At 27.8% G+C, this 17,318-nt stretch overlaps 1 protein-coding gene across 6 annotated transcripts in view; it reads right to left on the minus strand.

Moving 5' to 3' along the window:
- The window catches only part of LOC145835067 (phosphatidylinositol 3,4,5-trisphosphate-dependent Rac exchanger 2 protein-like), a 75,252-nt gene extending 58,482 nt beyond the window's left edge, over positions 1-16,770 (minus strand). For 5 of the 6 annotated variants that reach the window (XM_082942611.1, XM_082942608.1, XM_082942609.1 and 2 more), the window contains exons 1-3: positions 16,600-16,770; positions 14,819-14,923; positions 4,507-4,596 (exon numbers count right to left, since the gene is read on the minus strand). In XM_082942611.1, the coding sequence (XP_082798737.1) occupies positions 4,507-4,596; positions 14,819-14,923; positions 16,600-16,713 (309 nt within the window). In that variant the 5' untranslated portion in view covers positions 16,714-16,770. The remainder of the gene's footprint in view (positions 1-4,506; positions 4,597-14,818; positions 14,924-16,599) is intronic. The other variant, XM_082942612.1, reaches the window with a different exon arrangement.
- Positions 16,771-17,318: the final 548 nt, after the last annotated feature.

Consider the following 17,318-nt stretch of genomic DNA (forward strand, 5'->3'; position numbering starts at 1 on the left):
ATACATTTGAATTAGGGGAATTTCCCTCTCGTGAAGTATGTACAGAATCAAATATGTCAGATCGGCCATAACCTATATTACAGGCTTTTGGGGTATCTTCGGCGAATCTAACACGAGACTTTTTAACCCCACCCCCTGAGCCTCGCGTTACTGCGAGGGTGGGAGGGAGTTTCCCTGTCGTGGGTAATTGTTTACACTATTCGGCCTGGAAGGAGGCTCATTTGAATGAGTGACATCACGATGGTCATTGTAATCGTCATTGGAGTTCCTTCTGTTGTTATAATCACGTTCGTTACCGGAGTCGTTGTTGTAATTCCGGTCTCTGCCATTGGCGTTACGGCCATAGTTACTATTGTTGCCGTAATTCTGGTTTCGAGCGTTGTAATTTCGTCTGTTATTGTTACCGTTTCCGTGGTACCGGTTTCGGTTATTGGAGTTTTGGGTGTAGTTCCCATTGTTACCACGATCTTGGTTTCGATTGTCGAAACTCTGACCGTAGTTACCATCATCTATGTAATTTTGGTCAGGGAAATCATCTCTCCCGCTGTTCCGACGCTTACTAAACCGTTGGTTTTGGTTTCTTCTTGACCTATCATAATTTACTTGTTGATTCCGTGCGTAGTAGTCGTCATCCTGGCGAGACCAGATGGATTGTACACGACGTTTGAATTGTGACAGGTCCTCTAAGAAGTACTCTTCAATCCTGCTTTTTAGAGAGACGGGTGCATGATAGTATAGGAAAAATTTTACACGATCATCTTCTTTAGCATATGCCCATTCAGTAGCCTCGGTTAGGTAAACACTGAAAGGTGTTTTGCTCGTGTGAACTGGAGGTTTGCTGAGAATGGGTGTTAGTAAATTATCACGTTTCTCGCAAAACTCCTTGAACGTCTGAAAATTACGATCTTCAGGGTTGGTCAAGCCGTAGTATTGAGATACTTCGTCAGGAACCCATTTTCCGACTATGATATTATATTTAGTTCTATCGTTTGTGACGTTCAACCGTTCAAACTCTCCTATGAAATAATTCAGGGTTTGACGAGGGTTAGTAATTTTACTAAACCGATGGAACTTACGTTCGAGATCGTTATCGCTAACATTCATATACGAATTATCGTTAAAATTGTTGTAGACCGGTTCACGGTAGTCGCAAAATTTAGACTGTCCCGGGTACCGACTGTCTCTAGTGTTGATGTTTTCGGGGGCAGGCATCACTTGTATACGCCGCTCATCCCTAACCGGCTCATTTTTAATAATCGTTGTTTCATTTTGATGTATGAGTTGGTTGGTGGGAGGTGCTTGTTGCACATGACGTTCTTCTTCAGTGTTGGAATTTCTGAAAGTCGGTAGATAATTTGGCCCTCTATTACATCGCGTATTCGCCATTTTGTCAAAATCATAATTAGTCATTTTTCTGACAGAGGGTCTGTACTCTTGCGAGCATTGGCCCTCCCTCATGTTCAAAGCGTCAAACGCTGGTGAAACGTAATTATTTTGACAACTGTTGTATCGTGCGTCAGCCATGTTTGTTCTTTCCCCTTCTTGTGTAACTTTGGCTAACGCTGTCCGACAATCGCTCAAAAGAGCTTTGAGCTCTTCGTTTTGTTGTTTCAAATTGAACTCGTCAGCATTATCCGGCGCTAAATAGTGATCGGCCTGGTTGTGGCCGGGTGCTGGATACATAGATCCACAATCACTTCCCATTGGCATGGATGGTAACCCGCCTTCTGGGAAACAGGTTTTGCGCATCTCTCGTTTTTTCTCTGTCATCGTCTTCGTTATAAATTCATTTGTGTTTTGAAAGGTTGGAGTAGTCGGGCGGTTAAGGACGCCACTATAACTCTCTGTTGTTGTTTCTCTGTTTTCACTATTGTTTAATTCTTCTTTAGTAGGTACGGTTTCTACAGTTGAAGGTTTGGTTGTAGCTGCGTGAGAATCTGCTAACAGCTCGGAGTTACTTTGTTGGTCTCGCCTCTTAAAGCTTGACGCTTTATCGGCCGAGTGTGCACGCTTTGTGTGCTTCTTGACCATGTCAGAGATGTGGGTTGTTGACATGGCCTTGGGGTTCTTATTTTTGGAACTCATTCTTCCAGGAAAAAGCTAACCGCGGAATTTCCGTGAAGAAATCAATTGCAATTAGCCGAGATAGAACTCAGAAATGCAAACAGATAAGAATTCTCCGCAATTAACCAAGTCAACGCTCAGTAATGCGAATTGGTGCGAATTCTTATGCAATTAACCAAGTTGGAACTCAGTAATGCGATCTGTTGATTTTTCACCGCACTTAACCGAGGATGAGCTCAGTAGTGCGAACTGGAAACGAGGTATAGCTAGTCGAGGCTCGACTTAGTGTAATAATGACCACTTACCGTAGTCAATTAAAAATTAAAAAAATACTTAACAAATGCTACTTTCGTAATCTACCGTTAACTTACTATATTCTAACTTAGATATTTGTAAACTTAGTTAGTTAAATTAAGCTGTTAGATAGAGAATTGCTAACACAAAGTTTATTTTACACAAGAAAACTAATACTACGATACAAAAAAGAGACACTCACACTCGTGCAGGACAAAAGCTCAGGAACTAAATTACCACAACAAATCACTGGGCTAACTACTACAAGACGTCTCGAGCTGGTTTCTAACGCCGGTAATCGTTTCGGGTTGAAACTCAATCTCTCGATCTAACGTTTTAGCGGACTGGCTATATGAAAAACAAGCCTCTTCGCTTAAAGTGTAATCTAACAAAGCCCTCTCTAAGTGATAACAAACGCCTAATACGGCCTTATGCCGAATGTATTCGTTAAGTGAGTCAAAACTAAAAGCCCTCGCTGACTGCGAAATAAGAATGTCACTTCACTAAGTGTATAATAAAAAACCTATGCCGAATGCCCTTTCGCTGAATGTATAATAAAAGTGCCCACGCCCTTCTTGCGACGTCTATTTTTATGCAGTCTGCTTCTCGAAGAAAAAAAGATTTCTCTTCTCTTCACAAAAGCAGTGCGAAGCAGGCGCAATGCTTACAATTCCTTTTATATTTTAAAAGACTTTAACTGTTGGGTTTTTTTTTAATCAAGTTTTAGATAAAAAATAATAAAAATAGGTGTTTTTTTATAAAATTTCTATATTCAAAATAAAATAAAAATCCTGCATTAAATCAATTTAAATATTAGTAAAGGACATAGTGAGAAAATTTGAACAAGATTGCTTAAAAAATGAAAAAGGAAATACATTTTTAGTGAAATAGACCTTTTTCGCGTTTTTAGTTTGCGCCTTCCATTAGGAATTTATTGAGGTCACCAAATTTAACCGCTTATATCTTGAAAGTCACTTTAAATTTTGTTAAGCTGTTAAAAATGTCATATAGCTCAGATTAGATATTACAAAATGAAATCAAGTTGTAAAAATTAAGGTGGACACCCCCGCTATGTCCTTAACAGCTTTTATTTGTAAATATAATTGTTTTATTTATGCTTAGATCAACTTTCTTTAAAGTCAATATATTTTCAGAAATGAAATTATCATAACAAATTAAATACTTGTAAAAAATATTTTATTTTAAAATTTCTGGTATTTGAAATACTAAACTTAAAATTCGATCTATGTGTTTATTTGATTTCAGAATTACAAAAAAACCAACTTTGTTCAAGTAAAACTAAATCAACCTTAAACTTGAAGATAGAAGCTATAAGTTATTAACTTAAGGGAAAGGGGATCTAACTTGTTTTTTACAAGTTGACCTAATTTTGTAGAAGTTTGTCTTTGTTATCAGAAGTTCTTAACAAAATTCAAAGACTTTTGAGATATAAGCGAACAAAGTCGGTGAGCTCAATAGGTTCCAATATAAGGCGCAAACTGAAAACGATAAAAAAAGACTATTTTACTAAAAATTTATCTTATCCTTCATTTTCTAACCAACTTTTTTTTTTTTTTTACTGTAAATAACTAATATTTTCTTAAATGCATGAATTAATTTTTGGTTTTTTATTTTTTTTAAATTAATTAAAAAAAACCATCAATGTTTTTTTTGTTTATTTTTTTTTTTTTTACTTTAAAATTACAATATTGAAGTCTTTTAAATTACTTGAGGAATGTATCTAAAACTTTGAGATTTCTAGCTTAAAAACTGAAGAAGATTCATTTTAAGTAATCTATTAAATTCAAGAAACTGTCTATCAAAAAATTGCCCTCCATATGATTGTATTGGAAACTTTTCAATAAAATATCTATACCTCAAAATATTTTAGTATTCTATAAACACTGACTTATAGTTTATTATAAGAATCAATGCTAAATTTTGTAAAAAACAATGTTCTTTCCTTCCCCTATGCCCTTATTTGTTCTTTAAAACTCTTTGTTTATTTAAACCTAAGATTATTCAAACTAGTTTTTTTTTCGAGTACTTAGAAACAATTAATAACTTTTAAAATCTAACAATACCAAATTAAGAAATTACTTTAATAAGACTACAATGTAATACAATGTAACTGGATAAAACACTCACAAATTTCAGAAATGTTTCCCCAATACAACTATTGTAACCTTTCTCTTTAGAAATATTGCTTTCTAAGTTCATCAAAAGTTTCTGGTTAAACTGAAAGCAAAAATAACTAATTTAGATTAAAAATTAAACAAATAAAAATACAGTTTTTCTTTTATAATCACATTAGGTTAAAAATAGTTTGGTGTATGTTAAACAAATAAAATTGTCTGGAAGAAAATTTTTCAAATTTTAGAAAAATTATTTGACTTAGCTGTTAGAACATACAATGTTGTAATATTTTTAACTCATTTAAAAAACTAAAGCAAAAACAAACGTTTTTTAAACTTATGGTATCAGCCTGACTTGTGAAACCCAATTAAATGAACTAGTAATCTAAAAAGCATTATAGACAAAAACTTTAAAAATCAAAATAAGAAAAAGCAATCGATTTTTCAAATCAATAATAATCTAACCAACTTTGTTTTGTTCTTTAAATTTTTTAGTACTAGATTTATTTAGTAACTTTACAACAACAAAAATAATTGTTTGTTTTCTTAATTTTATTTAAAATTATAGATAAGTTAACTTATGATCAATTTAAGTTTAAAACTCAAGTTGGAAATTTTAAAACAATTCAAAGCAAACTCTACAAAAAACAAATCTTAAATAAAAAAATTTATCATTAGGGGCTTAAACACCAAAAGCCTTTATAATAATTTTATAATCAGGGCTGCCACTCTTTAGGGCAAAAAAAAAATACCCTGGTGTCAGTTTGAGCTTAACAAAAAACCTTGTAAAAAACTTGGCGCCTTCGCCGCATTTTATGAGTACCATAGGTTTACAAACATATTAATTACGAAAATATTTGCATTAATGACCAATATTTAGAATTAACTTGACATTAAATTCATACTTAAATTTCAAATTTCGGTATGATTATTTTACCATCAGCATACTTCATTTCAGCACTGAAATAAAAATTTTAACTGTAATAAAAAAAAGTACATTTTGCATGACAAAAAGTTGAAACCAGCAAAGTAACCAAAGCCAAACTATAGAACAACAAATTAATTTAGAATTAAGACAATAACGAAAACTGAGTCTCTCATTTAGGGAACGGGTCAAATACCCACTAAGACACTTTTGCACGAAAGGCCAAATATGCACAAAGAGACTCTTTTACACGAAGGGACATTTTTGATTGAAGGGCTATTTTTACAGGAGAGTAAAAAAAGCAAAAAAAAGTAAACAAAAAAAGTAAAAACAACAAAAAAAATAATTTACCGGCCAAGGTTAAGGGGTAACAGTGATTGTAAAAATAAATAACAAAAAATTGAATAACAAAAAAAAATTAGAAAATATATAAATAAATATAAATTTAAAAAAATTACCGACCGAGTAAGGGTTAAGGATAAAAAAGATAGCAAAACAATTAAAAAAAGCTTGTAAAAATTAACAATCATAGAAAAACTAGAAAATAAAAAAATATATAAAAGAATAAATTATAAAAAAACAGGAAAAAAAGAAAAAATTACCAACCGAGGGTAAGGGTTAGGGGTAATAGTGATAATAATAATAAAAAAAATTTTAATTAAAGTAAAAAAAAACACTAAAACTTTTTTCAACTTGTACAAAAGTATTTTCATGCAAAACTGATTCTTCTTGCAAAAGTGAACCCTCGTGCAAAATTGACTCCTTGCATAAGTGTCTTCGTGCACTTAATGAAAAAGTGACTCTTCGTGCATATTCGAGCTTTTTTGTGCAAAACATATTCGTGCATATTAGACTACTAACCCTCATTTCAGTTATAAGAAGAAAATTGCCTGTGTTTTTCAGAAAATTATTTAAACTAGCCAGGTGTGTTGCAACCTTATAAAAGGGATAAAACTTTTTAAACATAAACCTATGCTAAATTATCAAATACTACCCTGAAAGGTACGTGTCAAAATAGCACAGCAACACTTTAGCAAGGAAAGTTCTTTTTGCACAGTTTCAATCTAGCGTCACTTTTGCACACAGTGATACTTTTAAACACACTTTAGCATGCAGTGTAATTTTTGCACATAGCTTAATATTAAACATATTTTTTTTTATCTCATATTACAAAGTTTTTAACTTAAGTTTTAAACAGTCAGTTTATAGCAAGTGACTATTATCTGGAAAATATCAGAGCTTTTAAAAACTAAGGTGTATTGTTTATTGATATTTAATAATAGTTCTAATTTACACACTTTATTTACAATTTACGCTCAAAATTTAAGCTTTTTAAAATTAATTTAAACTGTATTTAAGCTTATCAAAAACGTTTTAAGAAAACTATAGCTTGATTATATTACTAGGCAGGGTTGCCAAATTTTTTTTAGAAATTTCTTCTAGGTTTTCTGAATTTCTTCCAGGTTTTTAAAAGTACAAGTTTTTGGGTCTATTTTTTATTTAAAGCTAAGTTTAAGGTTGAAACTGTGCTAATTAGTATAACAACATTGAATAGATACTTTAAAGCTACTTTAAACGTGTTTTTTTAATAAATAAAATTTTTGATTCTGACAAAAAAAATTCTATTTAAATGGTAGATTTTAAGTGTCAAACTAAAATTTTACTACTATGTAAAATTTGTTTTATTCAAGGTTTTTAAGTGATATTTCTTCAAAATTCCAGATTTTTTGGAAACCCTGTACTAGGTCAATAAAAATAAGTCTATATTCAAAAAATAAAATTCAAAATATCAAAATAAGCATTAAACTTATTAAGTAAGATAAACAATTGAAATTTTCAAGCTTACTTTTATCGTATTAGTAATAAGTTTAGGATTGTTTTAAAATAAATAGTGGTAAAATTTAAACACATAGTTTTAGTTTAGCTTAAACTTGTAACACATTTAAACCTTTAAATTCATGTATAACATTTTGCATATTATTTTTTAGAATTTTGAACACATAAGTACAAGTTATATAAGTAAACAAAAGGTTATACTTTTGTGACACACAGTGCTAAAATGACACTCCACACTACAGTGAAGCTCTGTGCTTAAGTGTCACTTCGTGCTAAAGTGACGCTGTGCTATTCTGACCCGTTCCCATCTTTAGACTTTGTGTAATTTCAAATGTGTTACTTAAGAGAAAACTTATAGTTTTTAACCTGTAGTTGCTAAACTTTACTAAATATAGAGTTGGGAGCGATATATGAGTACACTCTAGGTTTCCAGACAAGTAGAAACTTCATAGTTAAGAATTTAGTTTTTCCGATTTTTTAATTTCTTAAGAATAAACTCAAGTTGTAATTTTGTTGTGCTTTGTAAAATCTACTTAACTTAGTATTGTATACTCACAAGTATTGTATACTTCACAAAATAACTATTGAACTGTTAATTAGATTGTGGTTAAAAACAAAATTATATTAAAATGACTAAGAAAAAATAACTGTGTGTAATTAACTTTTTTTTAAGTAAAAAGAATATTAACCATGTAAAATCTATTTTATCTAATATTCACAGATCAACTATAGTAAAGAAACAAGTATTCATTTTACTACATGGGTCAGCAAACAGCATAAAATTTTGTTTCAAATAATTTGATATAATTTTGTTCTTAAAATAATATTTTTTAAATTTAGTGTTGTTTGTAAAAGATAACCTATTGCCTATATTTTTATGTTGAAGAATATTAGTAAAAAATAAGTTTATATTCAAAAAATAAATTTCAAAATATCAAAATAAGCATTTAACTTATCAAGTAAGATTAACAATTGAAATTTGTAGACTTACATTTATCGTATTAGTAATTAAAATCACATTAAAATCGTTCCTTTTACGACCTGCCAACCCCTTCTACTATAACTAATCTAACATTTTTTAATGATCATGTTTTATCAAGAATAGAAGAAATACATTAAAATTTATAAAATATCAAAAACACACGTTTATCTTCTTTTTTTTTCTTTGAAATACATACACTTTTACAGAAATTTATAGAAACAAGCTGCTTAAGTAAAAAGAAACGTCGTCAGTTTTAAATAATTGAGTACTTTTCATAAGTTTGTTTTTACTTTTGAATATTCTTACTATAATATTTTTAAATAGAAAAATTTATTATATATTTTAATTACTTTTAACTTGAAAAAAAATACATTTCAGATACTTTCACAAGATTCCATGTGTTTATTTTCTAATCATGAATTGGTTTTTTTCAAGGTTAAGTTTAATAAAAAAAATGTTTTAAATCACTATTGGCAGATATTAATAATTTAATTCAAAAACATATTTTACACCTAGTAACAAATGGCAAAAATATTTTATTAGCAAAATTATTTGTTATGGATATTTTTCGTCGAAAAATAGTTTTAAAAATCTATACATATATTTGTGTATTGAGAATAATTTTGGGCAAATCTCTAAAGATTTTACTTTAATAAAAAATTAAGTCTACAAAGAACGTTTGTTTATAGCGAACAAAATCAAGCAGACCAATTTATTACTTAAATTTTATAATTTGATGATAAATATTTTTTATTAGTATGACTATCAAAAGTATACAAAAGAAGATCATGACATTTCCATAGTTGCCTTGTTCTTTTATGCTTGTTGTTTACTCTTGGTATTAATCTAAGAATGCATAAATTTAAAAAACATAAAATTAGTAGACATTTTGTACTTTTAAAACATACAATAAAGAGCAAACTAATTATTTATTTACTTATTATTGTTTAGACCAAGTATGTCTAATCTATGGTCTGCGGACCAAATTAAGGTATGTTAGTGTTTCGGAATGGCCCTTTATTAACTAACTATTTAATTTGTTAAAATAACAAGTCGATATTGGTTTAATATGTTTTTTTGTCAGTTTGTATTTAAAATGTACTTACAATGCTATAACATTTTAAACAAACGAAATTTTATGAACATGCTTTAGTTTTTTATTGCAATTTTTACAAACTGAACTAAAAAATTAAATAAATTTGTTGCTTTTATTACTTAAAATGGAATGAAAAAGAATATTTAAGTATATCATCAAATAATTTGTTAAAAAAGCTATTTAATCAACTTTTAATACAATCTTTGAAAACCTCACTAAACAAACAACACTCATTAAAATGTAAAGACATAAAAAATAAAGAAATTATATGGCTTATATTCTATTCATTTTTAGTGTTTTTTAATAATTAAAAATCAAAAATAAATTTGATACTTATTTTTTAGTGTTTTAAAAATTGGCTCAAGAATGACTTTCCACAACAACAAAAAAATAAATTATTCAGTATAAAGTTGCAGCTTCATACTTTAATTTACCATACTAAACACTTAAAACTCTTAGATGGCTAACACTAAGTACTAGAACAAGGAACATTTGGTGCTCCCTGGCGGCCAATTTCAAAAATATAAATAATTTAGGGCCGCAGTTGTAATTTTAACATGAAATAAAAGACCCGAAATATCAAGTGTAAGTTTCAAACTTCCCATAAATTATAAATAAGATCCTTTTTTTAAATATACTTAACTCTAGAAAATATATATTATAAATTTCAAAACTTTTTTTCACTACCAAATTTGCTTGTTTGCATGCCGCAGGTTCTTTCATTGGCTTTATACCATTAAAAACTAAGGCAATTTGAACACTCTTATAGAGTAATACTACTTTTAACTGCTTTTACTATTAGTTTTAGCTAAAATAACCACTATGATTGAACTTTCATTGATAACCTTTCAAAATAGATTTTTTAAATATTAAGTACTTAAAATGTTGTTTATAAATTAAAAACTTTAGTTACATTTTTTTAGTTTCCATAAGTGACCTACCGATTCCAAAAATTTTGAATTCGGCCGGATCCGAATCTTCTTTTCAAATTAGGATTCGGCCGAATCCAAATATTTTAATATTGGAGTCCTAAAAACTTAACCTGCTCGTAATGTAAATCAGTACAAGTTTATAATTAATAAATATTTATTATATTATTACTTATTTAGTAAATTAAGTTTGAACAAAATTTTTATTATGTTAATAAATAAATACATTTTTATTTAAGAATACTTAATAAGCAAACAAAGAAACGAATGTCTCGCTGAAAAAAAATCAAGTTACATACACAAGAACTTAGTTTCAATATTTTGATATCTATGCAAGCAACATTAAAAATTAACTTGTATTTTTGTTATGCAAAATAAATAAATCATCAACTTTAATAAATGCTTAAAGCATATTTTAAGCAGAAAATGAATCACAAACAATGTTAAAACATTTTATATTAAAATTAAGAGTTAGTTTCTATTGTGACCATAAACGAATTAAACTTTTGCAAGTGTTCATATTTATTAAAAAAAGTGCAATTGAAAATAACATGGAGCCATAATAAATTGAAACATAATGCCAACTATAGTAAAGGTAAAAAAAACAAAACAAATTACAATTTTAATAAAATGTTTTCAAATTCCAGTCAGGATTACACTTATAACATTACAAAAAAAGAAATATAAATTAACCTTAGCAACTGTTTAAAAATATAAAAAGAATTACAAATGCAAAAAACTGTCTTTTTTATGAAATAGTTATGCTACAAAAGACTATTCTTTTTTTTTTGGTTGTGGTGGAGAAATAAAGCTTTTCGCCTATCTTTGGAAGTAATCAATTACCCTTTTCTTTGTACAAATTACCATCTTCAGAAAATAATCTTTTAGAATACACAGAAGATCATAGTGCAGCGAGATATTTCCTTGCAAAGCTGGCAATATGTGGGTATTATGTTTTCTTAAGTTCCATCAGTTTAAGACTTTATCCTCCTCGATTTCTGCATTCAAATTCTCTGTAGCAACAAATCCCTTTTTTAACTGCTTCATTTTCTTCATCAATAGAACCCTGTTGCTTGTCCACCTGTGTAGCTGTGTTTGATTCTATTAATACAAAGAATAATAAATTGAAAACTTCTTCGGATCAAAATTTACAGAGGGTTGTGGTTTATCTGGTGGCAATATAGGAGAATCACCTTTTTGATCAGCTTCAAAAGAGATATACTTATAAAATTAAATTTTAGGTGCTCTTTAACATTATTTTTGAGGTAAGAAGGGAAACCAAAAGTGGATATTGTGGATCAACAGCTGTTGTGACTAATAGTAGTTTGTTGTCATTCATGTTTAAGTTGTTTTTATTGGTATAGAATAGGGGTGGGCAATGTACGGCCCACAAAGTTAAAATGACCAGCCCCAACAGTTTTTTGAAGTACAATGGAATCCGGCCCGCAGATGAAAATGACCGGCCTGCAAGAGAAATGTCTGGCTCACAAAGTTCAATATTACAAAAAATTATCCAAAACTAATTGTTTGTTTAAATATGATATTTCACACACCAACTTTTGTCAACTACCATGTTAATTATTTATATTTGTAGACATTACATAAACATCTGACATGTCTCAATCTACATCTTAAGTTGTCAGGTTTGAGAAACTTTTTTGAATTAGAAGTATTCAAAAAAGTGATCAACTTTGTCTATAAAATTAGATTCCGGCCAAATTCTTAAGTTAGAATCCAACCGGATCTGGATATTGATTTAAAATTAGTATTCAATCAGATCCTGATAATGTTTTTAAATTAGGATCCTGCCGGGGATCCGGATTTCAAAAGGGATTATCCGGATACTGGATCTGGTAAATAACTTATTTGAAATGCTCCGGCCTACCCAAAACTAAAAATTTATGGATCCTCCCCAATTGAAAACGCTGCCCACCCCTAGTATACAACCTTCTTTTGCAAGCCTCTCTTATATTTTTAGCTAAAGTTTTACAAACATTTGATAGTTCTTCTGAATTTTCATTACTGCTAACAAACTTAGTCAGTGATTTTGCATGCAGGATCCGCTTGAGAGCAATGCATTGTTTTTACTACACTCCTTTGTTACAAAAAAAAAAGGTTCGAGCAGAAGAATAATATACATAACCATGTGTAAAAATCGAATCTTGATTGTTTTTAGAGTTAGCCACATAGTACCAGACACCTGATTTTAGCTTTTTCAATCTCTCTAGCAAAAATATGTTGAGTTCCACCTTGTATCCACATCTTGAACAAGAAGCAAGGCGTTCTGTTTGTGCTTTTAGATGTTTCTTGCATTGTCTCGCAAAAAAACGTGAACATGATCCAAGGTAATATTCCAATTACTAAGCATATTCTGAATGTAATTACAAATGTTTTGGCGAGTGTACTATGCCAAACACGATGTTTGCACTAAAAATTAATTTTCTTTCAATCAATGAGTGGTAGAAATACATGATTTAAAGATAAATAACAATTAAAGGTCTCTACTTATTGCTAAAGAAAATGATATATTTTTATTTATTTTAAGATTTTGTTTTTATAAAAATCTTTCACTTTAAAAATTAAAACATCAAATAAAAAATATAAATTTATTTAAAATAAATTGAAATTCTATCATTAACTCTTTTTTTTTCTTTATATCTATAGTTTTAGTCTTTAGAAAATTGTTTTGAAAATAAAATATTAAAATGTTTGAAGTTACAACATATATGTTATAAATTAAAATTATCAATTAAATATGAAAAAAAAAATCAATATTAAAGTATATAGCTAAAAGTATGCAAGCATCTGCTTAAATGTTAAATATTCAAGTTGGATTTTTTTTCTTTGTATAAATAATTGACCTTTAAATGAAAAATCTCAAAAAAAAACACTCTTATTATAACTGAAATTTTTATTTTAACTAACAGGCTCTCCAAAAAAGACACAATAACATTATACATTTTTTTAAATTTAGAAAAAAAGTAAAATAAAATATATAAGTCCTGCAACCCTTGTCACAAGTCATTTATGACACAATTGAATAAATAATCAATAACATATAAGTTGAGACTGAAAACCGTATTAATCAAACAAAGGATACTTTAAATAATTACATTGTCTTTGTAAACTAGACCTCCCTACTAAAAACTCCATAAGTTAATCCATAAAATATATGTCATAAGTTTTCAAGATAACCTTAATAGAGATTTAAAAAAAAAAATCCTGGTTAGGCCTGAGCTATGCAGATAATATTTCACTGAACTGAGGGGACCTGAAGAAAACCTTACTAAAATTAAATAAATTAAATCACCTACAAGTATTATTATTATTATTATTGTAAGTTTATTGTCATACGAAGGACCCAGGCATCAAAACCTAGGCCACTTATACAGAAAGACATACAACATAAAGACAAAAATAAACCAAAATTGTACATTAAAAATGAAAAAAATTTGTATATTTATTTTTATATTCTTGTAAGAAAAAAGCCAAAATGTTGTTTGAACAAATTAAACATATGATGTTTAAGTAAGAGCGGTTATCCAAAAAGCTGAAATAAACGCCTTAACTATGTACTTAATTTTATAATAAACAAAAATAATTTATCATAGTTTTCATACTGTGTGTAAAACTGTAAATCAAAGTTGAGAAGGCTTTTATAAGTGTAAAAAAGCACTGCTTTTATCAACTCAAGCATGAAATCATTAAAATGTTTTGCGTTTCATTTAACTTTTGACAAACAATTGAATTGAATTCAAAAAGTTTAAAGTGGTCTACCAAATCCAAAATTTCAGATTTGGCCGGATCCAAATCCAAATCTTATTTTGAAATCTGGATTTAGCTGGATTCGAGTCCAAGCCTTAATTTGAAATTTAGGATTTGGGCGGATCCAAATCTAATTTTGAAAGAGTTCAAATCTTGGATTTGGTTGTTCACTAGTTTCCATAGCTAAAATTCATTTTATAAATACTTGAGTTTTAAATTTAACTAAGGTCTAAACTCATCTTCTTCTTTTCTAATATAGAGCACAAGTACTAAGTAATATCTTATATATTTTTACTCAAAAATACTCTGCTTTGATTATATTAATTTCTTCACTTGCTAAAATGAATTTAAAACTTATAAATAAACAAATTTATAATTTTGTATGAAAGTATTTCAGTTTTATCAATATGTTTATCAGTACTTTAAGTTATAACTTATAAAAACACATAATAAAAGTCCAACTAAACAAATTAAGTAAACTATTATGTATTCCTTGTTTTATATTCTGTGCTTTTCTGTAGTTTTTGACAGATTAGTAGAATAGTAATGACTTAAATAGTTTTGCTAAATTATAGTAAATTACTACTAAAATACATTTCATTTATTTTAAAATATTCACTTTAAAACTTACTTTAGGCATAATAAATAAATACTATTATCACCAAACTTTAAATAAAAATTATCTAATCTTTTAGCTTAACAAATATAACAAAAATTGAGTACTAAATTCAAATGGTTAAAATCAAAAAAAAAAACTTTTATTGTTGGTGTAACTCATAATAAAACTAAAACCTCATAAATTTCATCTATATTGGAAAGTAGTGTTTCTACTGTCCCTTTTGCCACAATACTATCAGTTTCATCTTTTTCTCTATTGTCCAATTGTGATTTGAAATCCTAAAAATATAGCAGTATTAAAATTTTACTCCTTCATTTTATCAGGGTTTGTGTGCAAAATTGTTTTCATTTAGCCTGACTAAGACTAATTTAGCCTGACATTTTTTTAAAGTAAGGAAAATCCCCTTTAGAAGTCATTTCATGTATTGGGGGTCTTGATTAGTACTATTGTAGTCTCCGACTTCAATCAGCATTACCTCAAAAATATTTTGAGTTTTAAAAATCTGCAAAAGGCAACTCAAACCTTAGTTACAACTCAATAAAATAAGACTAAATTGTGAAAAAGGTGATTGACCCCATATGCCCTTAACATAACAAACTCAGTGATAAGTTTTAAAATAAGTGTTATATATAATTACTAGTGTAAAAATTTTATATATATTACTTAACACAATTGTTTAATTTAATAAAGCACTAAGTAAAAACATTATAACCAGCAAATTTATAATAAAACGACGTGCATTGTTGTATTTTATTAAAATTTAAAATGAAACGCTTAAACGAGTATTAAAATAAGTAAAAAGTGTTTATTATAGAATTTTGATTAATACTTAAAATTGATACATAATTATAAATCCTAAACTCTAAATAAATAGTGATTGTTGATAACATATCAGATATAAAAAGCTTACACTTCAATTAAAAAAAAACCTTTAACATTTTTTTCTTGAAAAGAAAAATGTATTTTACTTAAAATTTGTACTCCCACAAAACTTAGTACTTATATCTTAAAGCTAAGTTTTAGTGTTGTGAATATCTCTAATAACTTTAAACAAACATTAAAATATATGAATAAACTGCTAAGAGTTTTAATCTAAAAATTATTTGGTATAAAGCCTTTAAATTAGAAATTAAAACAGTTCAACCGACTAAGCTTTGAAAAACATAGCTGATGTAAACAAATTCAGACAAACAGCTAAGTTGTGGAACTAAACTGTAATGTTTAAACTGTATTTTTTTTATGAATTTTCATAATTATGACATATATAATCTACTGAAAATAAAATAATGAAGATTCTTAAAATTTTTATAGAGATTCAACAAAAGGTTTTAAGTATTTATTTTTACAAATACTGACTGATTTTGTCTTTAATAACTAAATCTTCATTTAGAAATAAATTCACATCTCAATTTGATCTTAAAAAGATTTCTCCACTTTTTTTTATCAAAAATTTTCAAGCATTTGAACAGAGAAAACTGAGATTCTCAAATTTTTAAATAAAAAACTGATTTAGCCTGACGTTTTCCAACTTTTTTCAAAAAAACTGATTTAGCCTGACTTAGCCTGATTTAGCCTGACGCGCACAAACCCTGTTATATAGTATAGATCTTTTATTTTCAATTACAATTGAAAAACATAAAAAGTTCTTAACACACATATAAAAAATTTCATTTTTTCTAGAAATTGAAATTTTACTGATTTATAATTTTTTTTAAACTTACCCCAATATCAAAGCTAAATGTTTAAACTGATAAAAAATTAAAGTTTATAAATTAAAAGTATAAGTTAAAATTATATAAATTGTAAATACCTTTTATACCTTAATGGTAAAGTATTTGCTATTTATAATTTAGTTATTTAAAAAAGACAAGTAAAAATAAGTCTGCTTAATTTGGTTTTTAATGGTAAAAATAAGGAACTAAATTTATTAATTATATGTAATGAAATGACTTACATTTACTATAAATTTTAGCTTTTCAACAAATTTTTGTTCAGTGTCCAATATTTCATTAAGAGTAGAAATTCTCATTCTGATATTTTTTTGTATTGCTTCATCTTCTTTTCCCATTATTATTTGAGTTACTTTATAGTGTACTTATTTTAAATATTTTTAACAACTTTTCATTTATAAATCTACAAATTTAACATAATATTAAAAATAGTAAAGAAAACTAAGTATCAATTTTTAAAAATAGTGCATTGTATAAATTCTAACCTATTATTTCTCATTTTCAATTATTAATAAAACTTTAAGGAATACATTGTTCATTGGTTTATTAATACTGGGTTTCCAAAGGATCTTGAAAAAAATATTCGAATTTTTTTTGAATTTATTCTATGTTTTTAAGTACAAGTTTTTGGGTCTATTTATTGTATAAAATTAAATTAAAAAAAAAACTGTCTTAACTTGTATAACAACATTGAATGGATTTTATAAAGCTACTTTAAGTGTATCTTAATAAAAAATATTAATTAACAAAAAAAAATTAAATTTGAAAGATTTTTGGCGTCAAATCAAACTTCGGTAATTACTTAGGATGATGTTGCACCAATATCAAGCTGAAACAATATTATATTTGATGTTTTTCAAACCATAATTTTAGGCTAAAAATCAATGTTTTAAGTATATTTTGTTTAATCTGAAAAGATTAAAGTTTAAACAAGCTACATAAA

This window comes from Thalia democratica, chromosome 4 (genome assembly GCF_965202585.1).
Source record: "Thalia democratica chromosome 4, ktThaDemo2.hap1.1, whole genome shotgun sequence".
In the NCBI taxonomy this organism is placed as follows: domain Eukaryota; kingdom Metazoa; phylum Chordata; class Thaliacea; order Salpida; family Salpidae; genus Thalia; species Thalia democratica.